The following is a 25,042-nucleotide window of genomic DNA, read 5'->3' on the forward strand; positions in this document are numbered from 1 at the left end:
TCACTTTTTACGCTATCTCATTTATTAAGTATGTAATTATTATTTTATTTATTATACCTTTGCATGTCTGTTCATTTGATGTAATGTCACAAGTTAGAATCAAATTATTTGAACATACTTCTCATCTGCGAAATTATCATCCCTGAACCATAGAACATTCCTAGTCAAAAGGTAGCAACTAAGGAACCAGACTAAGGAGGTAAAGGAATTAAGTTCAAACCAACATACTAAAGAAAACCTCTCTCATTTAAAATTTGATGCTTATGGTCCTCGATCAAGAGGCCAATTTGTAATTAATGGACATCTATATGTACCTAGTGTTTTATTAGGGGCTCACTGAAAATAAATTAAAGATAGTTTTTATTTGTAAGTTTCCATGTCTTCATCATAAACTAGGGGTAGGTAAAGGCCAGGTACCTACTCTGTATGCAAATCTTGAAATAGACCTGAAGTTCAAGCCTAGTCTGTCTGACTATAGCATGCCTTCCCAATAAGTAGGTTATACAAACTTTTCTTGAAGAAAAATAAGGCCAATGATGCTCAAAATATTCCCAGCTATAGACATGATGATGATCATCATAATACTAGCGTGTGCTCTGAATGTCAGAAAATATAAAGAGCTTCAGGGAGATGTAGACCAGCATTCCAGCTGTATGGCCATCTGCCTCACCCAACCTCCCACATTGTCTCTGATTTGGAAGCTTCAACCCTTTCATGCACCAGCAGTTTGGTTAAGTGTTTCCCAACTGTCAAGCTACCTTATAATTTCCAATCTCACAACCCAGGTAATTCCTTCTTCTTTCATTTTTTTCTGATCCACTCCCCTTATTTGGACTCAATGGTCTCGTTCCAGACATCACTGCCCGGTAGCACTTGTGCAATTATTTAGTTACCAGTCTCACTGGAAGAAAGAAAATAGCCCTTGAAGCCAAGGTCTGACATGTCAATTTTTGGTTAGTAATGGTGGTTCATCCTAACATCTGCTGGGATGAACCTCATACTAATTAGCAAAAAGCAAATTGTGTCCATGTGCCGGCCATTTTGTTCCCAATGTAATGGTTTATGTGTCTAATTGACAGCTAATGTTCTCATTAGAAGCTTTTAGTACATCAGTGTGATACTTTCTTGGCTTGAAAAACGTTTCTGGACATTAGCTGATTGCACAAATTGGCCATATCCTTACTGATTTAAATTCAACAAATACTCACTTAGCATCTATTCTGTGCAAGGTTTTGGGACATACATATCTAACAAAAGTCCCCCAGATAATCCTATTAAAGATTAAAAGTGTGTTCTCTAATTAATACGACCAGTATTCAAATTCTTGCTCACCTATTACCAGTGATGTGACCTGAGACAGATTATTTCATCTTCAAAGCCTCAGGGTTTTCATCTGTAAAATGGGAGGAATAAAACATATCTAGTTGTCCTCAGGTCTTCGTGCCCATAAAGTGTCTACAAAAGTGCCTGACACATAATAAGTGCTCAGATAATCATGGCAGTTGTTATAGGATAATCTTATCCTCATTTTGGTTTTTAAGAGATGAGGAGACTGAAAGTCAGAGAGGTGAAAGTCACAGCCGAGACCTGGCTGGGAGTCTTGACTTTGCTTCTTACTTGCTGGATGTGCTTGGACAAGTTGCTAAACCTCTCTGGGTCTCAAACACTTCCTTCTTGCTAGAACAGTGCATGGTGCACAGCAGACACAATAAATACTTGGTGAATGAATCAATGAATGACATAAATTGCAAAGATATAGCTGACTGCTTGGTACCTTCCCAGTTCTAATGAGTCATGTTTTGATACCTTATTTAGATCCATTCCTATTTTGTAAGAATGCCTGTCCTAGGTCATGAGAGAATATAACTTTTGGGGTCTTTATTCCCTTTGTTATTTTCAATTTTTATCAAAGACCTGTTCCTCATCAAGATTTATATTTTAGTTCTTTTACTTTTAAAACAAAGCCATTATTTTAAGAAGACTGTACCAGTGAATTAATCTGAGCTGGGAGTGTGTATAATCCAACAAACACTATCATTAATTTGCATATAAATGAGGTGGAAATAAAAACAAGTAAATAAGTGGGAGGACCGTTTACCCTGAAACTGGATGTATACTAAAAAATCATGTTTTCCTGGTAATTACTGTCAAGGTTTGGAATGTTCATCTCTATGGGTAATTCAAAAACTACTGAGGAGGGGCGCCTGGGTGGCTCAGTTGGTTAAGCGGCCGACTTCGGCTCAGGTCATGATCTCGTGGTTCGTGAGTTCAAGCCCCGCGTCAGGCTCTGTGCTGATGGCTCAGAGCCTGGAGCCTGTTTCGGATTCTGTGTCTCCCTCTCTCTGACCCTCCCTGTTCATGCTCTGTCTCTCTCTGTCTCAAAAATAAGTAAACGTTAAAAAAAAATTAAAAAACAAAAACAAAAAAAACTGAGGAGACAGAGCCGACAGGGCCCTCCAGAGTAGCAAATGTTTATTAACTAATCATTTTCTCCTCTCTTTTTCCTCTCCCTTGATATCTTGTCAAGAGGCCCTTGTGGCAGTGCATGAGGACTGTGGTAGACTGCATAAGTGGCCACGACACTTTACAACTCTTTTCAAGAGGTGAGGTTTCGGGGTGCCTGGGTGGCTCAGTTGGTTAAGCGCCCAACTCTTAATTTCGGCTCAGGTCATTATCTCATGGTTCGTGAGTTCGAGCCCCGCATCGGGTTCTGCACTGAAGGCGTGGAGTCTGCTTGGGATTCTTTCCCTCTCTGTCTCCCTCTCTTCTCTGCTCCTCCCCCACTCTCCCTCTCTCAAAATAAATAAACTAAAAAAAAGAAAAAAAAAAGAGGTGAGGTCTATCTTCCCATCCTCTGAATCTGGGCTGGCCTTGATTGTCTCTGACCAACAAAATGTGATAGAAATGACAGCATGCAGATACCAAACTAGATCTCAAGAGAACTTTGCAGCTTTCATTCTTGCTGCCCTTGGAACTTGGCCATCATGTGAATCAGCTCTGGTTAGCTTACTTAAAGATAAGATACCATGTAGTGCAGAGATGAGCTTTTGTAGCTGAGATACTCCTATACTAACAAGCCCTGAGTCATATAAGTGAGTAGGACTGTCCAGTTGAGCTCAGATCAAATGGTCAGTTCTCAGAATTCTGGACTAAAAAACTGCTTATTTTTTTAAGCCATTAAGTTTTGGGGTGGTGTGTTACACATCAGATGCTAACTGATACAAGATCAAGATCAAACCTAATGAAACTCTTCTGTGCTAAGCATGATCAAGAAGCTACTTCCTGGCTTTTGTATCAACTGGCATGGTTTCTTTGATTTGGCATTTCATATATGCAAAGGATGACCATATAATTCATCTTCTAAACCAGCAGGCTTGGGGATTAAAGGAACAACTCTGGGCAAACTGGGATGTATGGTCCCCTTAAATTTGCAATACTGGCGGTGCCTAGGGGGACTCAATAAGTTAAGTGTCCGACTTTGGCTCAGGTCATGATCTTGTGGTTCACAAGTTCGAGCCCCACATCTGGTTCTGTACTGACAGCTCAGAGCTTGGAATCTGCTTCAGGTTCTGTGTGTCTCTCTCTCTGCTCGTTCCCTGCTTGCACTCTGTCTCGCTCTCAAAAATAAACATTAAACAAAATTTATAATACTGTATTGATGGTTATATCTTTACGCTTTCCTTAATCACAGAATGTCATCGTTGGCAGAGAGTCTAGAGATCTTCCACCCTTTTATTTCACAGAGGAGGAAAACTGAGGTCCAAAGTTGAGACGTGACTTCCCCAAGCTTGTGTATCTCATGAGGTATGTGGGGAAAAAAACCCCACTGTAGTCAGTATGGTAGAATGAGAACAATATTAAGTCAGGAGACTCCAGTTTGAATCTAGCTCCTGTCGCTGATATAGCTGTGCATTTGTCCTCTGTAGTTATATGCCTTGTTTCTGCTACTTAGTTTAGAAGTCCTTAAACATAGGAATTGTGAATTCTGTGTCTTTTTATCTCTTAGGGCACAAGCTTGATGCTTGGCATACAATACTAACTCAATAAATATTTGCTGAGGAAATTAAAAAATACCCAAATGCTTCACCTCAGAGTCACATTTTTGCTTGGGATAGCACACAGCATATGTAGAAAATGAGAAAAAAGTGCGGTCCATCCCGGGAATGGTGCTTGAGGTTGCAAGGAGCAAAAGCCCCATTGGCTATTGGGCCCCAGAGGCTGGCTCTCAAGGCGTGTGCGCGGTGAACGACCAGTCCGTGGTCGTACAAAGGAAAGCATCATGTACAGCTGCATCTTCCTGCTTTGCACCCAACAGGATTATAGCATCAGCCAAAGAAGTTGTCATCCAGGTAACTACTGCCATGGTGGGGTCCTGTGTGTTGTCCAGGAGTTGCTGGTTCAGAGCTCTGATCTTCTCTAACCGCTTCCTTGTCCTTTGAGCTCCGATCACAGAGAGGTTGGGAATTTTGCCAGCCCTTGCTCTAGGAGTCCCACCCAACCCGAGAGCCCAGGCCTTGATGGCTGGCACCTTCCTCCCATGCCTGCACGCTTCCCTGACTGCTCCAGCGCTTGTGTGCTGACGCTCCCTTAGCAGCCAGCCAGCCCCTCTGCTTGGGGTCACACCATACTAGACGTACAAAGGAGAGCATTTAGGAAACTGCGTCTGTCTCTCTAATTTTCCTCCCCGGGGCCGTGCAAGAGCACTGGCCCAAACAATAGAGCAATGGAGAGAGAGAGAGAGAGAGAGAGAGAGAGAGAGAGAGAGAGAGTGCAAGAGAGCACATGGGAGCACACACATCTTGGAAATGTCAATGTGATGGGAGCCAAGAAGAAACTCCACACATTCCAGCTATTTGGCCGTAGGTTTCCAGGATCCGGGCCTCTGCACAGAGCAGATGTTCTACACTCGCGTTGCAAATAAAGAAACCTAAATATTGCTTTGTAAGCCACACCTATTACATGCATCCTTTACTGGGAAAGCCTCTAATGTTGGGAGTCCTTCCATGAAGGGGTCCTTTCCTGGCCTGTCCTTGATAAGACACTGGCTCTCTCCTGGACTGGATTATTTATAGGCCAGGCCAACGGGACAGGATTTTTGTTCTGTCTTTTTCAAGTGTGGAAAGTGGGATCACCGTGGGGCTCTTAAGACTTACGCTCCACTGTGCTGTACGTTACCACACCATCCTATTGTAAGTGCTTTCAGAAATGATGTTCTCAGATTTCCACTTTCTGGTATCATGAAATATGAGGGGGACCCCAGGCTGTGTGGTCACACAGACCTGGGTCTGAATCTCAGCTCCATCTGCTAGGAAGTGTTTAGGCATGAGTTAGTTAACTTCTTAGTGCCCACGATTCTTTCTACTTATGCCAGTAATATGTAATATTATATACAATAAATATAAATAAAATTAACAAATAAGTGTGTGTGTGTGTGTGCGTATGTGTGTGTGTGTGTGTATACACACCTTCCTACACTAGCTGTTTCCTGGATTCCACAGTATAGCTTATTGGAAATACCTAGGGCAGTGTCTGATACATAGTAGGCACATACCTTTGTTGAATGAAGTGTGTACGGCCGTAATAAAAAGTATAGCTACTTCTTGGGGTGCCCGGGTGGCTCAGTCAGCTGAGCATCTGACTCTTGATTTCAGCTCAGGTCATGATCCCAGGGTTGGGGGATTGAGGCCAGCATCAGGCTCACACTGGGCATGGAGCCTGCTTAAGATTCTCTCTCTCTCTCTCTCTCTCTCTCTCTCTCTCTCTTTCCCCCAGCCCCTCTCCTCTGCTTGCTCTCTCTCTAGAAAAAAAAAAGCACAGCTACTTCTTATCATTTAGTTCCTTTACCCTTTGGGGCCCTGGCCCAAGAATCCAATTTAATAGTAGGAGAACTCTTTTTTTGATTTGATCTACATTTAGATTGTATTTTGCTGATCATATGATGGTATTGTGTTCAATACACCTGGCACATAATAATGGTAGAAAATAATATTACAGTAATGATAACAATACGGATGGAGAAGATCAGACACGTAGGCATTTATGCAACATGAATGCATTTGTTCAAATTATTTTTGAATTGAATGAATAATCCATGCACACACTCAACAAAAGGTGAGTTCCCCTCCTGCCTCAAACCTTCATTTCCTCCTCTCAGAGACAATCACTATGGTGGTTTTAAAACACGGCTGCAGATTCTCTGACACTCCTCCCACCAAGGGTGTCATACCCTATATGACAATGATATATTCTAAGTAAACATTTTGTCTCCTCCCCTTTAACCAACACAATCAATGACTGCTCTGACCCGTAGAATATAGTAGGAATGACTCTCTGTGACTTCTGAGGCTAGGTCATCAGAGACCACACAGCTTCTGCCTTCTGCTGTTGGGACAATCCTTCTTGGAGCCCTGATCTCTCATCTAACACATCTGACTATCCTGAGGTCACCATGGTGTGAAGAAGCCCAAGTCACGTGGAGAAGCCACATTTAGGTTCTCCCATAGACCACTGCAGCTGAGCCCAGCCCTTGAATCCTCTCTGCCCAGGGACCAGACACATCAGCGAAGAAACTTCCAGATGAGTCCATCCCACAGCCATTCAAGTCTTCCCATCTGAAGCCCCAAACGTGGAGCAGAGACATGCCATCTCCAGTGCACCCTATTTGAACTCCTGGTCTGCAGGATCCACAAGCAGAATAAACCACTAAGTTTTAGGGTGGTTTGTTACATAAATTCGATAACTTGAGCAATCACTCTTATTGTGCCTCTGTCTGGAGAAATTTTAGACATATATAAGCATACACGTGTATATATGTCACCCCTCCTTTCCCTTTTAAGGCAAATAGAAGCATACTATCACACTACTATGTACCGTGCTTTTCACAAGGAGTTGGTGAAACAAACGGTGCTTTACTCACAGGTTTGCGGACGTCAGGCAAGGTGATCCAGAGAGGAAACACTATGGGTAAAACAATTAGGAATGTGACTTGCTTGCGGGGGTTGGAAGGCCAGGCCAGGCTGAGAGGCTGGTCCTCCTCTTCACCCGTCTCCGTGGTCTGTTGTAGAAAAACAGAGATGGAAGAAGAAACAAATAAAAAAGACGACAACGTCCACAGGCCACAAGAGCCCAGGGACAAACAATACATTGCACAGCCATGGGAACTTAGGAACTTCCTTTTCTCTCCCTGAACGCTCCTCAGCTTCTCACTTAAGTGAACTGATCATTCAACTGCAGTGGGTGACATCTACGATCCATGAACTTTGTACGAGAAACCGTTTCTGTAGAGCAAAAGACTCCCAATGCCCACCTTCTCCTCTTTCCCTTCTCCCTGAAGACAAAGCTATAGGTTTCATTATGGGAATCCTTGGGAAGGATTTTTTTTTAATTAAAAATTAAACAAAAATTACACATATATATCTTTTTTACTAACAAATAAATTTATGTATTTTTAGAGCGGTGATTTTGAGCAGGCAAATGAAAGTAACCGTAGAAACAATTCAGTAACAATACTCAACTCCCTTCTCAGGCCCTGGAATAGTCAAGCTCATGGATTACTGTGTGGTGGTGAATTTTTAATCTGCACAATTATCTTGTTAAATTCTAAACCATTTTACTTCCAGCCAAAGGCTTATTATACAAACATATGTCCCATTCTCAGAGAAACAGACTATGGGAGTAGAGTAAGACACTGAACCCGTGAGTGTCAGCTGCACAGGACCTCAGAGTCAGGGCTCAACTTCAGAGTTTCTGACTTGGCAGCAAGTGGCCAAGGTTTTATGTGCCACCTGCTGAAGTCAGCAGCTTCTGATGTCCCAGAGCTAGAAGAGACAAAAGGTGGCTCCGGGCCTGGCAGGCTGACCATCAGCCTGTCAGATGGGCCCTCCGAGCCTTCAAAACAGCACTGCAGACAGTATTAATCACTCCCTTCCCTGCTTGTTTAAAAATAAAAGTGCAGGAGGAGGATCAAGCATCAGATCTAAAAATATCAAGAGGAACTTTTCCACGGATGCTTCCTTTTGAGACCATATAAATAACCCGCACAGGCTTCGTGAAGCTCCTGCCCCCCGTGGCTCTTGCTTCCAGCAGTGTGCACTATTTCCAGCAGCAGCACTGACCCCTCAGCACCCCTCTCCCTAGGAGCTGGCAGGCTCGGGCCAGTTGCATCGGGGAAAAGGACTCACCCAGACGCAGGGCTGGGCATGTGGCCCGACACATTGCGATGTTATGTTTATTTCTAATTTAAACCCTAGTACTGCCAAAAGGATTTGTAGTGGTGTATACAATCACCCACCTCTCTCTCCAAGAGTTAAAATTAAAAAATATATATATATATTTTTACATAAAATATATAAAAGGAATCTTAAGCCATACTGAAAAAAAGTTGGTAATAACAGGCTCTTTCTCTTTGGGCATATGTCCTTGGCAGTGGGTAAAAGAATTTATAAACAGCAAATATGAGGGAATTAAGAGATTAGGTAAGAAGGAAGAATTGGGAAGTTGGCACAGTTTGTTTTGGTCATCTGGATCCTCATTAAATATACTTCTCACGCTCTCCATCCCTTTGCTATATGTAAGACGTTGGAAAAGAAGAAGGATAAAAACAACAATCTATGCTTCTACGTTAGGGAACTAGAAAAAGGAGAGCAAGTTAAACCCAAAGTAAGCAGAAGAAAATAAATAATAAAAATGTTGGAGAAGAGGTCAATGAAATTGACAAGAAGGGAGTCAATAAAGTCAACAAGACCAAAAGCTGATTCCTTTGCTTTGCAATTCATGTGGGTCCATCCACTGCTTTCTTTTCTTCATCTTGATGGAATCTTGGGCATACGGTCTCTAATTCCTCTTCTGAGACAACTCTGTGTCCTCCCAGGAGATACAGCAGATGTAGAGAATATCATTCCCCATTGAGATCCCCAGCCTCCCAAGATGTCAGCTGGATACATGAATAAGCTCTCTGTGATGAGGCCAGTGAGGATTTAGGAGACAAGTGCATTTTAACTGTTCCATCCCAGATATGATTTTTCTTGTTGAACCCAAATGAATGACTTTCCCCTCCCCACCCAGTAGATGTCTCAGAAATGGGGAGGGATCATGGGACAGTTGAAGCATTGCATCATTCCTAGTAAGTATCTAATCTCATACCAGATGGGTGGTTTTATTCCGGCAGAGGATTCCAGCACTTCCCAGAAGACACATCGAGCTGACGTGATATGTTCATCAAGGCTCCTCCCCCTTCCAGGACTGACAGTCCCCACCCCCCGGTCCCATCTCACACTGCCATCTGCAATCTAGCAGCTTCTCTCTAAACTCTAAGCTAACCTTTTTCTGAGAAAAAAACAAAAGCAACTCTTTATGACTCATATCATTTTAATGACACCAACAGATGGTGACATTTCATCAATAACCCTTCTGCTTATAACCTACGGATTAGCTCCTTTCTCCATCTGCCAAAGTCACCAGGCAGGCAGTGCCACTAGCAAATAGCAGAAAATAATTGTCTGTTTAGATGCATAAGCTCTAAACACACTACTGTCCAATGCAAACAATTAGCTATATTGTACAGCTTCCAAAAGCTGCATTTGAGGTGGCGTTGCTAGGGCAGAAATGAGCAAGGAGAAGAGCTTGGGTCTCAGGCCAAACAAACAGTGCTCTTCATGCAGAATCAATAGCCTCTTGGGGGAATGGGTCCTGCTACAGAGTATAGGAACCCAGGACCTTGGGGTGGATTTGAGAGGTGTCCCGGGAGCGAGGCTGTCAGTATATTTTGGGGGAAAATTCTCACTGTCTTCCTGCCAAGTGCAATCTCACTCTGGTTCAATGGGTGACAGCTTGCAAGCTGGTTAGAAAAGTGGAAAAAAAATACCATTCCAAGTCTGGGGCCAGTTTTGCCTTTGCCCAAGCTGGGGCTGCTGGCATGTTCATTAGTCTCAGTCCTGGGGAGAAGCCACTGAAGTCAGTGCACTAAGTTTTCAATTCCTCCTAGAGCTATGGCATCTTGGCTTTGACCTTGTAGCAACCCACCCTAACCTCATAAAGCTTCTGTGGAGTGTCCACAGAAAACAGAACAATGAAAAGTGATCCAGAAAAAATTCAAATGACTTTTGATATAAGGGCTTAAACTAGTTTGATACGTGCTGGGGTCTTTGCAGAAGCCCTAGAATTGTGTGAAAGCAGGGCCAGCGATCATTGCTTTGGGGCTGTATAATTTCTGATACGGAGAATCTGAGACTAAAACACCCGACTTTAAGCTCCCACGTAATATGGGCTGGTGGTCAGACCACGAAGGGACCAGTGCAGCCTGGGGGGAAGAGTAGGTTGTGGAGCCAGGAATCCTGGTGTCCAGTCTCTGCTCCTGCTGTGATTTCTTGGGCCGTGACTGCCATCCTCTGCAGGTATTCACTGAGTGCCTTTGGGTGTGAGCTAGTGCAGTAGGCTCTAACTCTCTGGGTTTATTTTTGTCTTGTTTAAAAAAAATTTTTTTTAAATGTTTATTTTTGAGAGAGAAAGACAGAGCATGAGTGGGGTAGGGGCAGAGAGGGAGACACAGAATCCGAAGCAGGCTCCAGGCTCTGAGCTGTCAGCATGGAGCCCGACGTGGGGCTTGAACTTATGAACCAGCTGACCCGGGCTTGAACTCATGAACCGCGAGATCGTGACCTGAGCCGAAGTCAGATGCTTGGCCGACTGAGCGACCCATGCGCCCTGCTAACTCTGTTTTAAGGACGCTTGGATTTTTGAGGAGACAGAACAAATGGCTCCAGAGAACTTAGTCTTTATCCTGCTACAAGGATGCCGGCAGAATACGTGGCAAGAGCCTGTTAATAGACTGAACTGTGCCCTCCCCCAAATTCATGTTTAAACTTACCTAACCCTCAATACCTCAGAATATGGCTGTTTGGAGAAAGGGCCCTTAAGTTAAAATGAAGCCATTAGGATGGGTCCTTATAAGGTGTCCTTATAAGAGGAGATTAGGATACACAGAGATACATCAGAGGTTTGTGTGCACAGAGGAAGAGACCGTGTGAGAACACAGTGAAGACAGCCATCTGCAAGTCAAGGAGAGAGGCCTCAGAGGAAAACAACCCTGCCAGCACCTTGATCTTGGCCCTCCAGCATCCAAATTGTGAGGAATAAATTTCTGTTGTTTAAGCCATCCAGTCCATGGTTTGTTAGAGCAGCCCTAGCAAGCTAATATACTGCCCATCTGCATTAGTGATAGAAAGCCCACTTTCACGTAGACCTAGAACAAAGACTCTCTATATAGCCTCTGTTGCAATGAGGTGTGGCCATGTGATTAGGTTCTGGCCAATGGGAGGTGATGGAAAGAATTCTCTGCAACCTTGGGATGTATCTTTAAAGGCTGCAGATGCGTCCTTCATCACTCCTTTCTCCTTCGCACTGGCTGGAATGGGAACATTTTGGGCAGAGCTTTAAGAGTCATCTTGGATGATGAAATGGAGAAAAAATATAAAAGGATCTGAGTTCCTGATGTCCCTTGAGAGCTAGCTGTTCTAGCCCTGGGCTGCCTATATTGACTTGAGACAGACAGAAAATTCTATCTTACTCACTACTCTTTACTTACTCTTTACTTACTCTAGCCACTGTTGTTTTGGGTTTGTGGTTGCTCACAGTGGAACCTTACCCTGACTAATCCAATGTCCTCTTTATGAGGAATCAAGGAAGAAAAATATCTTCCCCATCTCAGCACTAGAAAAAGTCATGCTTCTTTTGAGAATCTTTGAAGAATCTTAGAAATACTGTGAATCAGGTAAATTACTATTTTTTCCCCCTTGCTTTTCACTGAGGAATTCAGAGCCAAATTTGTAACCTCCACCTACCAAACACACCTCTGGGGTCTGTCTCGCTTACTCCAATCCTATTCTTTCCTTTTTCCTTTACGGCCTGTGCTGAACTGTCTCAAAATTCATCATTTTATCCTTTTTCCTCAGAAGTATTTTTTGCAAGCAGCCTTGAATCTTTGCAAAACAAGGTAGGGCAGACTCAAAACTACAAGTCCTCGGTGGTTGGATGGAATTATTCGGATAACTTTGTGTGTGTGTGTGTGTGTGTGTGTGTGTGTGTGTGGGAGGGAGAGAGAGTGTGTTATCCTAAGTGACAAGTGGACAATCACCTTGTGTGATTTATTTATCAATACTAAAGGTTGGATCCTGGGGGGGTCTGGCCATCAGAATATTTACAGGTAGAAGAGAGTACTTCCAGAGGTCAGTTAGTATCTACTGGGAGGTCTCTGGAGCAATCAACTTATTTTTATTTTTATTTTTTGAATGGGTGGGAGAATAGCAAAAGCCTCTCCATTTGTGGCCCACTATCATGAGAACCTAGTTAGCTTCTTTGCATGTGTATCTTATGCTATTTCTACTTGTGCCTGGTAGGGATGGTTTGCCCCACAAAAGGCATCAGGTCTCCAGTGGAGGGGTCTGAGCTGGATTCACCAGCCCAGAGGTTGCTTCCACAGCCAGAAAAATATTTCCTGGGAGCAACCCAATTTCTTATTCTTGCCTGTGAAGGGCACTGTGCAAGATTTCGGTGTGAAGGTGAGTCCGTTTTAATGCAATCTCTTCTATCAGAGAATTAAAATGAAAACCCAGGAGGCATCTGAATATAGGCCATCTTCAAGTTCAGTTTTATTGATTGCTAATAACATCTTATTTCCAGTTCACAAGGAGCAATCTCAGAGGATCGCCTGAATCTGCCTAGATTTCAGCTCATTTGGGGTTTGATTCAGGTTGGAAGTGAAGTTCTCCCTCTCCCCTGCAGGAGGACAATGCACTTCAGCACTTGGGAGTGCCATTTCTTTTCACTGGGGAGCCCCTTCAGTGTGGCATGATGCTGGATAGAATAAAAGGCCAGTACTCAAATAGCCATGAGGAATATAACTCATTTACTCTAAAGCATTGGGCCATGGTCAAGTTGGGTGAAAGTAAAGATTTTAAGTGATCTGTATTTCTACTTAAACAGACTGGTCCTTAATACAGTTGTTGTTGTTGCTGTTTCTATAATTTATAACTGTAGAAAAAAGAGTTTATATCTCCATGTTGGTCAGCCATAAGGATGCCCACATGAATGACCAAATGGGGCAAAGCTCACCAAAAGAATGTGATGCATGCTAGGAACTTTTTATAGGACCCAGAGGGGCTGAGAGTGGGAATAGAGATCCATAAAAACACTTGCTAAGCCTAAGAAGTGAGGTTGGGTGGGTGCATTAAGAATATTAAAAATATCACACTCAACAAAGCTTTAAAAAAGGTACTAACATAGGTGTAATGTCTAGACTATGTGGGAGGCATTCATCTATAGACTGTGGATAGGAACTCTCGGGCAACTGCAGGATGGATGCACAGTGTCTGGTGGAGACCTGGGGATTAATGCACATTAATCCTTTTGCCTTTGGCCATTAATCTCATCTCTGTGACTAACTAGCCATGTGACCTTAGGCAAATGAATGGAAATGCTGGTATAGCCAAAGAACGTATACTACATGGGACCCATAAGTACATGGGTACCCAGTCCCGGTACACCTCACTGCATTTTAGGACCCAGCAGCCCTTAAAATCCATGTCGTTCTGAGGCAGAACTTCTTTGTCTCCTGCAATGCTTTGCTGTGGGCTCACTTTCTTGACCAAGAAGTTTTGTCATTCGGTTCATTATATGGACACTGATAGATCATGAAAGACAAGCCACAACCACAGACCTCTGCAATCATCTAGAATAGGAGTTCTAGGCCCCAAGAGAAGGGGCCCCCAAGGTTCAGAGCTGAAGGGCCTTGGTACATGGAGACCGCCCCCCCGCCCCCCCACCGCATTTAAAGGATGAAGGCCCTAAGATGAAGTCAGGCCCAAGTGACCTTCCACTTCATTCCTAGCCAAAATTTCTTTCCCCATTTCACACTGCTTCCCTTCCTCACTCCTAAAAAATAGGTTTGCTAAATAAAAAATGAATGTGCTTTATGCTCAATGACACCAGCTTTATTTGTAATAAATTTGACCTATTAAGCCAAAAATGCTAGCTATAGCAAACACTAAGCATTTAATTGACATAGTTTTGTTTAATTTTCTTGAGCCTAGAACTAATTTCTGGTGGTTTGGATGGGCTGCGTTTCTTGGAAAAGGTGATCAGAAACACCTGTTCTCAGTTGCATTCTCTTCCTGTTCTCCGAGGCTGCTGTGGACTGAATGTTTGTGTACCTCTGAAATTCATGTTGAAGTCCTACCCTTCTTTGTGATGGTATTAGAGTGTGGGGCCTTAGGGAGGTAATGAGGATTAATGTTCTTAGAAAGGAACCCCTGGAGAGCTAGCTTGCCTCTTCCACCATGTGAGGACACAGTAAATAAAATGGCCATTTATGAACCAGGAAGTGGATTCCATCACCTGTCACTTGATCTTGGACTTCTCAGCCTCCAGAACTGTCAGAAACACATTTCTGTTGTTTCTAAGCTTTCCATTCTCTGGCATTCTTGTTACAGCATCCAGGGCAACTTGAAGGGGAAATAAAGAGCAGATTTGGAAGTCTGTGGATAGGAGGGGCCACTGTGATGCCTTCCTCCCTCCTCTATCTCTGTGGGTGAGACCTCCAAGGTACCAGGTACAAATTTAAACATGGGGGCGCCTGGATGGCTCAGCTGGTTAAGCGTCCGAGTTCAGCTCAGGTCATGATCTCGCAGTTTGTGAGTTTGAGCCTTGCATCGGGCTCTGCGGTGACAGCTCAGAGCCTGGAGCCTGTTTTGGATTCTGTGTCTCCCTCTCTCTCGCCCCTCCCCCACTCTCAGTCTGTGTCTCTCTCTCTCAAAAATAAATAAACATTAAAATTTAAACAAACAAACAAACAAACAAACAAATAAATAAATAAGAAATGTGAGGCTGACATCAATGGATGCCAGGACTTCAAATGCAGGTGCAGAAGAAAGACTTATGCTTCAGCATCTCTGCCCAAGGAGAAAGTACTGAAATTTCACCCAGGCTTCACATGGGAGGAAGTGACAAGCAAGCTCACGGATGGCCAAAATGAGGGCTTGAGATTTTATGTGCATTTCATCGCTCGATGTCACCCCCAATTCCCATAACTGTGGCTAATCTTGCGCTAGATACTTCTAAAATGAATATCTAGGGGACATTGTAGAAGACGGATGAAGCCCTTTACAACAATAAACTTTCCTGAGGCTAACTTTAGCAAGAACTGAAGTAGGAGGTGGGTTATTTCCAGACGCCAGCTTCCAGTGCTCAAAGGCCAGTAGAAGAATCTCAGGGGCAGAGCATGCACAACAAAAGGGCACTGGCTTTAAATGGGAACTGTCTGCTTTGCCTCCTGCTTCCATCCTCTTTCATTGTTGAAGCATTAAAAATACTCTCTTTGACAAAGATGGCATATTTTACTTTTCCAATTAGGTTTCCTTGGGAACTGGTGACAAGGTGCGTGTGCCTGTCCAGTGCGTGTGGGGGAGGCTCCTAGGGAGAGAAGGATTTTGAAAGGGCCTTTACCTAATGAAGGAAATTGCTGGAGAAGGGATTAATAGGTAAAGAAGACCCACTTCTGCTCCAGAACATGCTTTTACAACATTATCGCTGTTCTAAAATTAACTGAGATCATTATGAAAGTTACCTAAAACAGTGGTTGGCATACAGTAAACACTCAATAAATGTTGGTTATTATTATTACTTTTAATAAATGCTTAGGAAAATAATTTCTTCAAAGGCATCTAGGAGAAAGAAGTTTGACTAAGGGAGTTATGATACTTCCAGCAATAAAATTCTATAAATCGATTATTTGATGTGAAAGTCAAATAATTTTGTTCCTCCAGCTATGCATTCATCCAACATTTATTGAGTGTTCCTTGACTGTAGTGATGTCAACAATCGAATCTATTTTCCTGTTAGGTAAGATGAATGAATAGAAGGCCTTTATAAACAGGATGAAAGGGAAAATTCCACAGCTCTACAGAGAAAATGTGATTTTATTTTAGTAGGTAGGCTGTAAGGAGACTTTCTATCAGAAACAAAGCTTCCAAGCAGATGGCAAGACTCATAATATTGTGACACCTTGATTCTGTGTTTTGTGAAGAGCTAAAAACAATAGCAGAGTTGGAACTCTCAAAGGTAAAATTGCCAAAAATGCAGTCACATTTTAATACCGTGAAAGTCTTTGAAATCAACAACTATTGGGCAAGTAGAAGGTGCCTCCCAAGAAATGTTCTATAGAGTGTGCTCCATTTTGTAAGCTCAAATCATACCAGTGCTTTACAAAGGCAATCTATTAAAAAATGATATATTTAAAAAAGATAAATCCTCCCATATAGTTAGTGTATTAGTCTGCTTTGGCTGCCATAACAAAATGCCATAGCCTAGGTAGGCGAAATAGAAATAGAAATTTCTTATAAACTCCCACCCATAAATACCAGCTGGCTCAGGGACAGTAAGGGATTCTCATCTCCATTTTCCCCTAAATTCATTGGTCAATTAGTGTGGTCAGCATACCAGGGGCCTTCATTGTATCTATTACAGAAACAGAACATCATGCTTGAAATAGGCATATTAAAAAGATCGGCCTATAAAAATATTTACTACTGGGTTGTGGATCATTTTGGTTTCATAGACCCAAAAATCTGTACTCAAAATCTCTAGGCGACATAAGAAAAAATAAATTTGGGGGATACCAGAGCCATAGCTCAGGCTTTGCCAAGCAAGGTGTGTTGTGAGTCATCTTGAAAGCAAACTCAGAGTTCTGGGATGGGTCAGCTAAGGGCTCTATGGCTAAAGAAGACCTCACTTGCCATTTGCTAGATTTTCTCTTTGAAAAGGGAATGAAAACAGGAGAGTCTGGAAGAAAAAAACCCCGTTAGATCCCAGTAATGGAAAACCAGAGAGCTACATTTGGAAAAAACTTATTTACTCAACTCGAAGATGAGTCCTTACTGACTGTTAATAATGGACAGAATGTTTGTGTCCCTTCAAAATTCCTATGTTGAAGCCCTAACCCCCAGTGTTGCAGTATTTGGAGATAGGATCTTGAAGGAAATACTTAAGGCTACATGAGGTTGAAAGAGTGGGCCCCTGATCTAACAGAATTAATGTCCTTGTAGGAAGAGACATCAGAGGGTCCCCCTGTCCCACCTAATGTGTACAAAGAAAGGCCATATGAGGACGTAGGGAGGAGGCAGCCAGGAAGAGAGCCCTCGCCAGAAAGTGAGCTGGCCAGAACCTTGATCTTAGACTGAGAGCCTCCAGAACTGTGAGAAAATAAATTTCTATGCTTTAAGCCACCCAGTCTATGATAGTTTGTTATGGTAGCCCAAGCAGACTTAAATACACTGACCGCATGAATATTTATCTTTTCAAAATATCTCATTTTTGGTTTTTTTTTTTTTTTGGTTTTGAAATAAATCATTGTGCTACCTGCTGGAGTGTATTTTGAAATTACTTTTTTTCACTCATTCTTTGAGTCTTTAAAATAATTACTTTTGTTCTCTTAATTTCTCAATGTCTTTGTAATATATATATATATATATATATATATAAAATCTGTTTTTTATCTTCTATGTTTCTATCACTATCTTCTAAGAGATAAGTCAAAATGAGGTAAGTCCAAAGCAGCTCTTTTTGGAAGGATGCACCATCTGAGACATTTGTGTTGCCTTCTGTGTGGACACCCTGAACCAACAGAGCTAACATTTAAGTAGCAAACAAATTTTTAAAAAGTGATAAATCTCTGCCCACCCAGTGGTAGGAAATAATTCATTCCCCTTCTAATACCATCATATGGTTTGTTTTACATATAGATGGAAAAATTAAAAAAAACCCAACAATCCAAGCATCAAAAATTTAGCATATTATAAACAAGATAAGGTTTTACCCAGCAATGGCAACCTGAAAAAAACGTAATCTACATGACTTTGAATTGAAATCAAGGATTCAAAGTCTCTTGCTGTGAGTGATGAAGCTGTCCAGACCTAAGTTTTCCGAAAGCCAAGAGACCATTTTATTGCAATGTAAAATAGCATCTGAAGAGTCCGGCGAAATGCAATTGCTTTTCTTTGCTTTGCATTTTGCCCAAATAATTCTGAGGTGCAACTTACAGACAAGATGGATTTCTTTCTGTATTGCTGTTGTAAATCGTTTTTTTTTTTTTTTTGTATAGTTTGCATGGGCTTCGTAAATCTTGCCAATACAAATCATAAAAGATTTGTCAACACAAAAGCTACTAGAGAATCATAAAAAATAATTCAAAAATCCTTCTCATCATTTTATTATCAAATGGATTAGAAATACTCCTAGGAACAGTAATATTAATGTCAGTATTTTTTTTCCAGGGAGGTAATAGAGTTTTTTCCTTTTTATTAATAGTCAGCCCTTAATGTGTTTTATGTGAATGATTAATAGACATTCTTCAAACTCCTTCAGAAAGCACAATGACAAATGGTTTTATTAACAGTAAGATTCTCAGTGAATATATAATTCTTTGTCAATATTCAAATTTAGTCAGAAACTAGAGTCTGATCTTTATTTCATTTTAAAATGTGTTTGAAAGGCCTTTGAGTGCATCTTAAGCTATCGGTAAATATTGCTCAGGTCATCAGATATACAAACTGGACCTCAACTTTTCCTTAGGAAAATATATGTATAGATGGAAAAAAAAAATGTTATCATTTTCAGAAATGGTACGAGCTCCTGTGAGGTCTGTTAGCTAAGACACTATAATTTTTACTTTATTTTTAAATTATTTTATTTTATTGTTATTAAATTCTTTATTATGATTTATTTTATCTTTTAGAGAGAGAGCGAGTGTGAGTGGAGGAGAAGGGGCAGAGGCAGAGAGAGAGAGAATCTTAAGCAGGCACATAGAGCCTGATGGGGGGCTCGATTCCATGACCCTGAGATCATGACTGGAGCCGAAATCAAGAGTTGGACGCTCAACCCACTGAGCCCCCTGGGGGCCCCTAACTTTTACTTTTTCAAAAAATAGTTTGCATTGGGTTTTCTCTGATACTAATGAGTTTCTTTTCTAAGTCAATCATAGTTCTAACATGGTTTGGGCCTTGAAAAGTTCAGTTAGGTGGAGAAGCTTTGGATGTTCTTTTTCTCTCACTTTTGGGCCTTGGCATCTCCCCCTGGCACTGTCTCATGCTCTGGTAGCATCAGGCACAGAGACACATACCCACTTTCCACCAAAGCCTCCATTTATTATTTTGTTATTTTATTATTTTTTTAATGTTTATTTTTGAGAGAGAGAGAGAGAGAGAGAGAACACAAGCAGGGGAGGGGCAGAGAGGGAGGGACACAAAGAATCGGAAGCAGGCTCTAGGCTCTGAGCCTGACGCAGGGCTCGAATTTATAAACCACGAGATCATGACCTGAGTCGAAGTTGGACTCTTAACTGAGCCACGCAGGTGACCCAAAAGCCTCCATTTCTTGAGGGCCAGAATCCTCTTATTATGTTTCACCGTGTCCCAAGAGGTTGAGTTATCTCATCAATATAGCGGGAAATTCTAGTCTAAAATTTTCAAAGTGGCGAACCTGCCGTTACACCTTAGTAACCGAGAAAAGATACTTGCTCTCTGAATAACGGGAAGGTTCGAGGTTCACAAACCCTCCGTTAAACCTCACTACTGCTGAGAACATAAACGTTTGCTAACCAAGGGTAATATTTTAGGAAGACATCATGGGGATTCTAGGTACCATCTGCTTGAATAATCTTGGAAATCCCTATCAGAGCTAACATTTTTTGACCAAAATTTATCATGAAGTCTCCCAAAGGAGCTCCAATATCATAGAACAACAAAAACAACATGTAACAAACTGCGCCTTCATAACGATGCCTGTGTTTTTTGTTTTTTTTTTTTTGTTTTACCACCCTCAAAGATCCAAATTTAGCGGAGAGGAGATATTTTTATGCCATTTTCTCTTATTTTTTTAAGAGAAATCTAAAATCCCAGTCAGTCTCATCATCCTTCCCTCCTCATTCTTTACTTAGTCACATAATACAGAAACATTTTTATCAGCACTGTGAGGCTTTATGAAAGCAGACCTTGAAAACTCTCCTGAGTTTAGGTAAAGGCCAATGCTAGACTGGGGAGAAATAAATCAGGGCTGAGTTCCCGAAAGGAGAAAGGAAGGGCTGAACACAGTAAGGGGATATTTAAGTTTCCAGAAAGCAAGTAAGAAGAAAAGCATGCATTTTCCACATTCTCTGTCTTTTTATCTGTCTACATCTTCTTTTTCCAAGAATGTGATTTTCCTCTATAAAACTGTTTGCCCACTGGTGCATCTTCTGCACAACTTTTAACGAAAGCAAGGACAGTTTTGACTTTCTTAAGGACAGAGAGAAATCTTAGAGGCAAAACGAAATGAGAGCTGCAACATGTAAAAAACCATCTCACGATACCTGAGCACGTCGGACCCAATAAAAAAAAGTTAGAGTTTTAGATTTCGGAATCTAAGAAGTTGGCAAGCCATCCCCCCATGTCCCCCTTCCCTGTGGGTGTACATTTAAAGGGTCTGCTGTGTCACACCTTGAGGAGCATGACGCAGCAAGGAGGGCAGTTTCATGCAGCAAGCCTACCCTATGCCACGTCTAGGTTGGCAAAATTATTATTTTAATTTTAATTTTTTAATTTTAAAATTTTTTTTAATTTTTTAATTTTAAAAAATTAAAATTAAATTTTTTAAATTTAATTTAAAAAATTAAAAATTAAAAAATTAAAAAAAAATTAAAAATTTTTTAATTTTTGCCAGAACCCGGCAGAAAATGCCGGGTTCTGGGCGGGACAGACTGTTTCTTTGAATTGTCTTTCAAGCCTGGATACGTTCCCAACACCGAAAATTTGGAAGCTTGGTCAATTCCCCGTGGCAGCTCAAACCAGTTCTGTGTCAGCAGTCACTGGGAGAAGATAATTAGCGCTAAAAGCCGTTTAAAAGTCAAATGACTTCTGGGTTCCAGAGAACGTAAGAACGAAGCAAAACACCTCCCGCAGAGGGGCTTCCTCTGTGAAAGAGACGGTTTTAAAATGTTCTTCATTGCCAGTGTAACGTCTGCACTGAAGACAGCGCTCAGAAGTGAGGTGTCAATGTAAAATTAGTTCACTTGTAAATAGGGATTTTTAAACAGCAGGTTAATTACACGAGACAGGCTAACCTCTCCGGAGAATACCAGCAATGAGCACATGATGCATGGGGCTCATAATTTCCATTAATAAAGTCAGGATGCACACCTCATTCTTCACGTAGCTTGGTAAAAATACAACTGGGAGAGAGGAAACTGACATAATAAAGGCACCGACTCGCTTCTGTGAAGCTGTGCTTTGGGGGGACCTGAGCCGTTTTCCCACGTTAATTCTGCTTCTGGAGTCGTGACCTTAATTTACCCCATTTACCCAGAGTTCCCAGGCTGGCAGTCTCAGGATCATCTACACCTTCCTCTCTTGTTCACTCTCTGTGACCAGTTCTTCTCAATTCCACGACAGACACGGCTCTCAAATCCAGCCCCTGCCATCCACGCCACAGCCAACACCTGGTCTAAGGCCTTGTCACCTGGGCTACATAATACCAGTTTTTGAGTTATATGGAGTACTGCTAATAATGGCAAACACCCAGGCAGTGTTTTCTATGGGCCAAGAACTGTTCTAAGAGCATTCTATTCTCACAACAATGCTATGAAATAGGATTATGATCCTTCTTTCACAGAGAAGGAAAATGGAGAACAGAGAGGTTAAGTAACTTGGCTAATGTCACAGAGCATGTAAGAGGCAGATCAGGGATTTGAATTCATGTGATGTCTCCATGGTCTCTCATCTCAAACCATTAAACTGATTCTGTTTTAATTTAACCCATTATTATTTTTTTTTTTAAAAATTTTTTTTTTCAACGTTTTTTATTTATTTTTGGGACAGAGAGAGACAGAGCATGAACGGGGGAGGGGCAGAGAGAGAGGGAGACACAGAATCGGAAACAGGCTCCAGGCTCCGAGCCATCAGCCCAGAGCCTGACGCGGGGCTCGAACTCACGGACCGCGAGATCGTGACCTGGCTGAAGTCGGACGCTTAACCGACTGCGCCACCCAGGCGCCCCAACCCATTATTATTTTTATTATTGTTGCTTTTTTTTGGAATAGGGAATACAGTTAACTGATTCAAAATTTAAAAGCTTCAGAAAGCTGCATACTGAAAAGACTCTGCCACGCTGGCTCCTCATCTGCCCTCCCACCCCCCCACCCCCAGACCCTGGTTAAGAGGTAGTCAGCATGACCAGTTTTTTCAACAGTGTCCCGAGAAAAAACTTATGTTACTTCCGTCCTTTTGTTCCCCCCTCATACAAATACACTCTACTGGATACGATTTGGCATTATGCCTTTTTCATTGAACATATATTGAAGATCATTCCTTATCAATACATGAAGAGCTTCCTCTTTCTTTCTTTCTTTCTTTCTTTCTTTCTTTCTTTTTTTTTTTAAGACTGCAGATGGTCTGGGGGGGGGGGCACAAACTTTTCCTGTAAAGGGCCAGATAGTAAATATTTTAGGCTCTGTGGTCCATATGGTCTCTGTCACATATGCTGCTAGTGCTTTTTCAAAAAAACCTTTAAAAATGCAAAAGCATTCTTATCTCATGGGTTGAATTAAAAAAGGCTGCAGGCCGGATTCGGCCACGGACCTGTAGTTTGCTGATCCTTGAACTAACAGATGCTTACCTTGCTGCCCTATATCCAATCTTCCCTCACTCTGGCCACTTCCCGACCACCCTGAGAGCACTGTCCTATCATACAAATCTGACACCGTCAGTGCTTCCTTTAAACCCTCTGTTGCTCCCCACTCCCGACAGGGTAAAGTCTAGAGTGCTTGGCGGTGCCTACGATACCCTTCACAATTCATGTATTTCTCCACACCTTCATGTCTACTGCACTGGTCCGTGCCACCATCAGCTCTGAGCCTCAACTCCTGCAGCGACCCCTTTACTCCACTATTGACATATGACCTTCTTGCCCCAAATCTACTCTTCTCACAGCAGTGCAGCCCTAGGGATTTCTTAGAAGTGCAGATCGCATCTGGGAACCTCCAATGGTGTGTTGCTGCCCTAGAAGGAAGTCGACTTCCTTACCATGGTCTACAAGGTGAGCCAGCTCTGCCTGGCTCTCCTGTCCAACCTCATCACCACCATCCTCTTTCGCTCCCTCTGCTTCCCACTCACCAGCCACACCAGCACCCATGGGTGCTGATTCCTTGGCTGCCTCCTTGGAGTTCAGCCTCAGTTCAAATGCCACTTCCTTAGTGAGGTCCTCCCTTGTCTCCCAACCTACAGGGAACCTCTACTAGTCCTCCGTCACGTCACCATGTTTTATTTTTTTCATGGCCCTTATGGTCATCTATAAGTATATCTTGGTTTGTATTTGTAAATTCTCTGGTGTGGGCATCCCCGGAACCCAGCACAGTGCCTGATACATATGAGGTGATACCTGAAAATTTTCTGATTGAACAGCTGAAGAATTTCTACCCAATTTACCTCTCCTAGTGGACCTCTCCTCACTCACCTTGTACTTCAGTTCCCGGGTCCACCGGCTTTCTCACCAATCACTAAACATGAGCTTCCCTCTTCAGATTTTACACCTTTGCACTTGTTATCATCTCCTTCTCTGAGCAACAAACTTCTATGCACCCATCAATATAGTCAAATGTTACCTCCTCCATGAAGCTTTTACACTTTCCCTTGTTAGTGTCACCTTCTTCCTCCGGCAGGTTCCCAGAGCCCTCAGTACAGAGCTCCGTGATCACCCTGGGCTATAATTACTTACCACAAATGTTCATTTATTTATTATATCCTAAATGCCCCCAAACATTATATGTGTGTGTGTGTGTGTGTCTACATACGTTTATGTGTGTGTGTGTGTGTTCATCTATATCCATCTATATCTATTTATATGTATTACATTTTCATTTTACCTAAATGAGTTCCTTCAGGGAAGGAACACCTTGGATGGGATTTATGTGGTAAGTATGGGCACGTAACAACATAAATAGCAGCATTTAGCTCTGTGCTAAGCGCTTTACATACATTATCTTATGTAACTCTCCTAATAACCCAAACGAGGCTGGCACCATTATTATCTGTAACTTGTGGATGAGGTAACACGCTCCTGGTGAATCTGCAACCTGCAGCCAGCTGGTGGGGTGGCCCTTTGGAGGTCTGCTTGCCCTTGAGGTGGTACACAAATCTGTCCTGTTTCCCTGCGTGACACCTGGGGGCACAGCTCTACTCAGAGAGGGGTCAGGTGGGGCTCTCTCTCTCTCCCCTATAGCAAGGTGCTTCCTCGTGGGGGTCACAGATGTCCCTCTGCCAGCCAGATGGAGAGGCACGATTGCTACGCTGCCCTCGGCACACCTGTGACAGTGCCATCCCCAAGGGCAGCCAGATGTCCTTGGGGCCTGCCTCCCACTGCCACACGCTGCTTATCCATGTGGATGTAAGCTGCTCCGCTAGCTTACCCTTGAGCTAATGCGGAGGGACCACAGGGCTGTGGACAGAAGGGCGAGAGCCTAGAAGGCAGATGAGACAGGGCAGAAGGAGCTCCATTTCTTTATCATTTCTTTAGTTACTTCTTTTCCAGCTTTACTGAAGTGTAACCGACAGAAAAAAATGGTATCTATTTAAGGTGTATGACATGGTCATTTGATATATGAATATCTTGTGAAAAGCGCAACAAAGGAAGTCATCGACAGAATGAAAGGCAATGTATGGAATGAGAGAAAATATTTGCAAGCCCTATATCTGATAAGGGGCTAATGATATATTTTGGATATTAGAACCCCTACAACTCAATAGCAAAAAAAAAAAAAACAAAAAAAAACCTGATTAAAAAATGGGCAAAGGACCTGAATTAGGTATTTTTCCAAAGAACACATACAAATGACCAATAGGTATATGAAATGGTGCCCAACATCTTTACCCTTTCCATTAAGTGAAGAGACTTTTCTTGCATATTCTTTCAGGGAATAAGGGCAACAGGCAAAATTAGCCCCCCCCCCCCCCCCCCCCGGAACAGGCTC

General features: G+C 42.4%; 1 protein-coding gene across 3 annotated transcripts in view; it reads right to left on the bottom strand.

Annotated features, from left to right (window-relative positions):
* SLC24A2 (solute carrier family 24 member 2) overlaps positions 1-25,042 on the bottom strand; it is a 242,052-nt gene that overhangs the window by 15,952 nt on the left and 201,058 nt on the right. For all 3 annotated transcript variants that reach the window (XM_049635150.1, XM_049635159.1, XM_049635166.1), the window contains one exon: positions 6,917-7,054. In XM_049635150.1, the coding sequence (XP_049491107.1) occupies positions 6,917-7,054 (138 nt within the window). The remainder of the gene's footprint in view (positions 1-6,916; positions 7,055-25,042) is intronic.

The sequence above is a fragment of the Panthera uncia genome, chromosome D4 (genome assembly GCF_023721935.1).
Source record: "Panthera uncia isolate 11264 chromosome D4, Puncia_PCG_1.0, whole genome shotgun sequence".
In the NCBI taxonomy this organism is placed as follows: domain Eukaryota; kingdom Metazoa; phylum Chordata; class Mammalia; order Carnivora; family Felidae; genus Panthera; species Panthera uncia.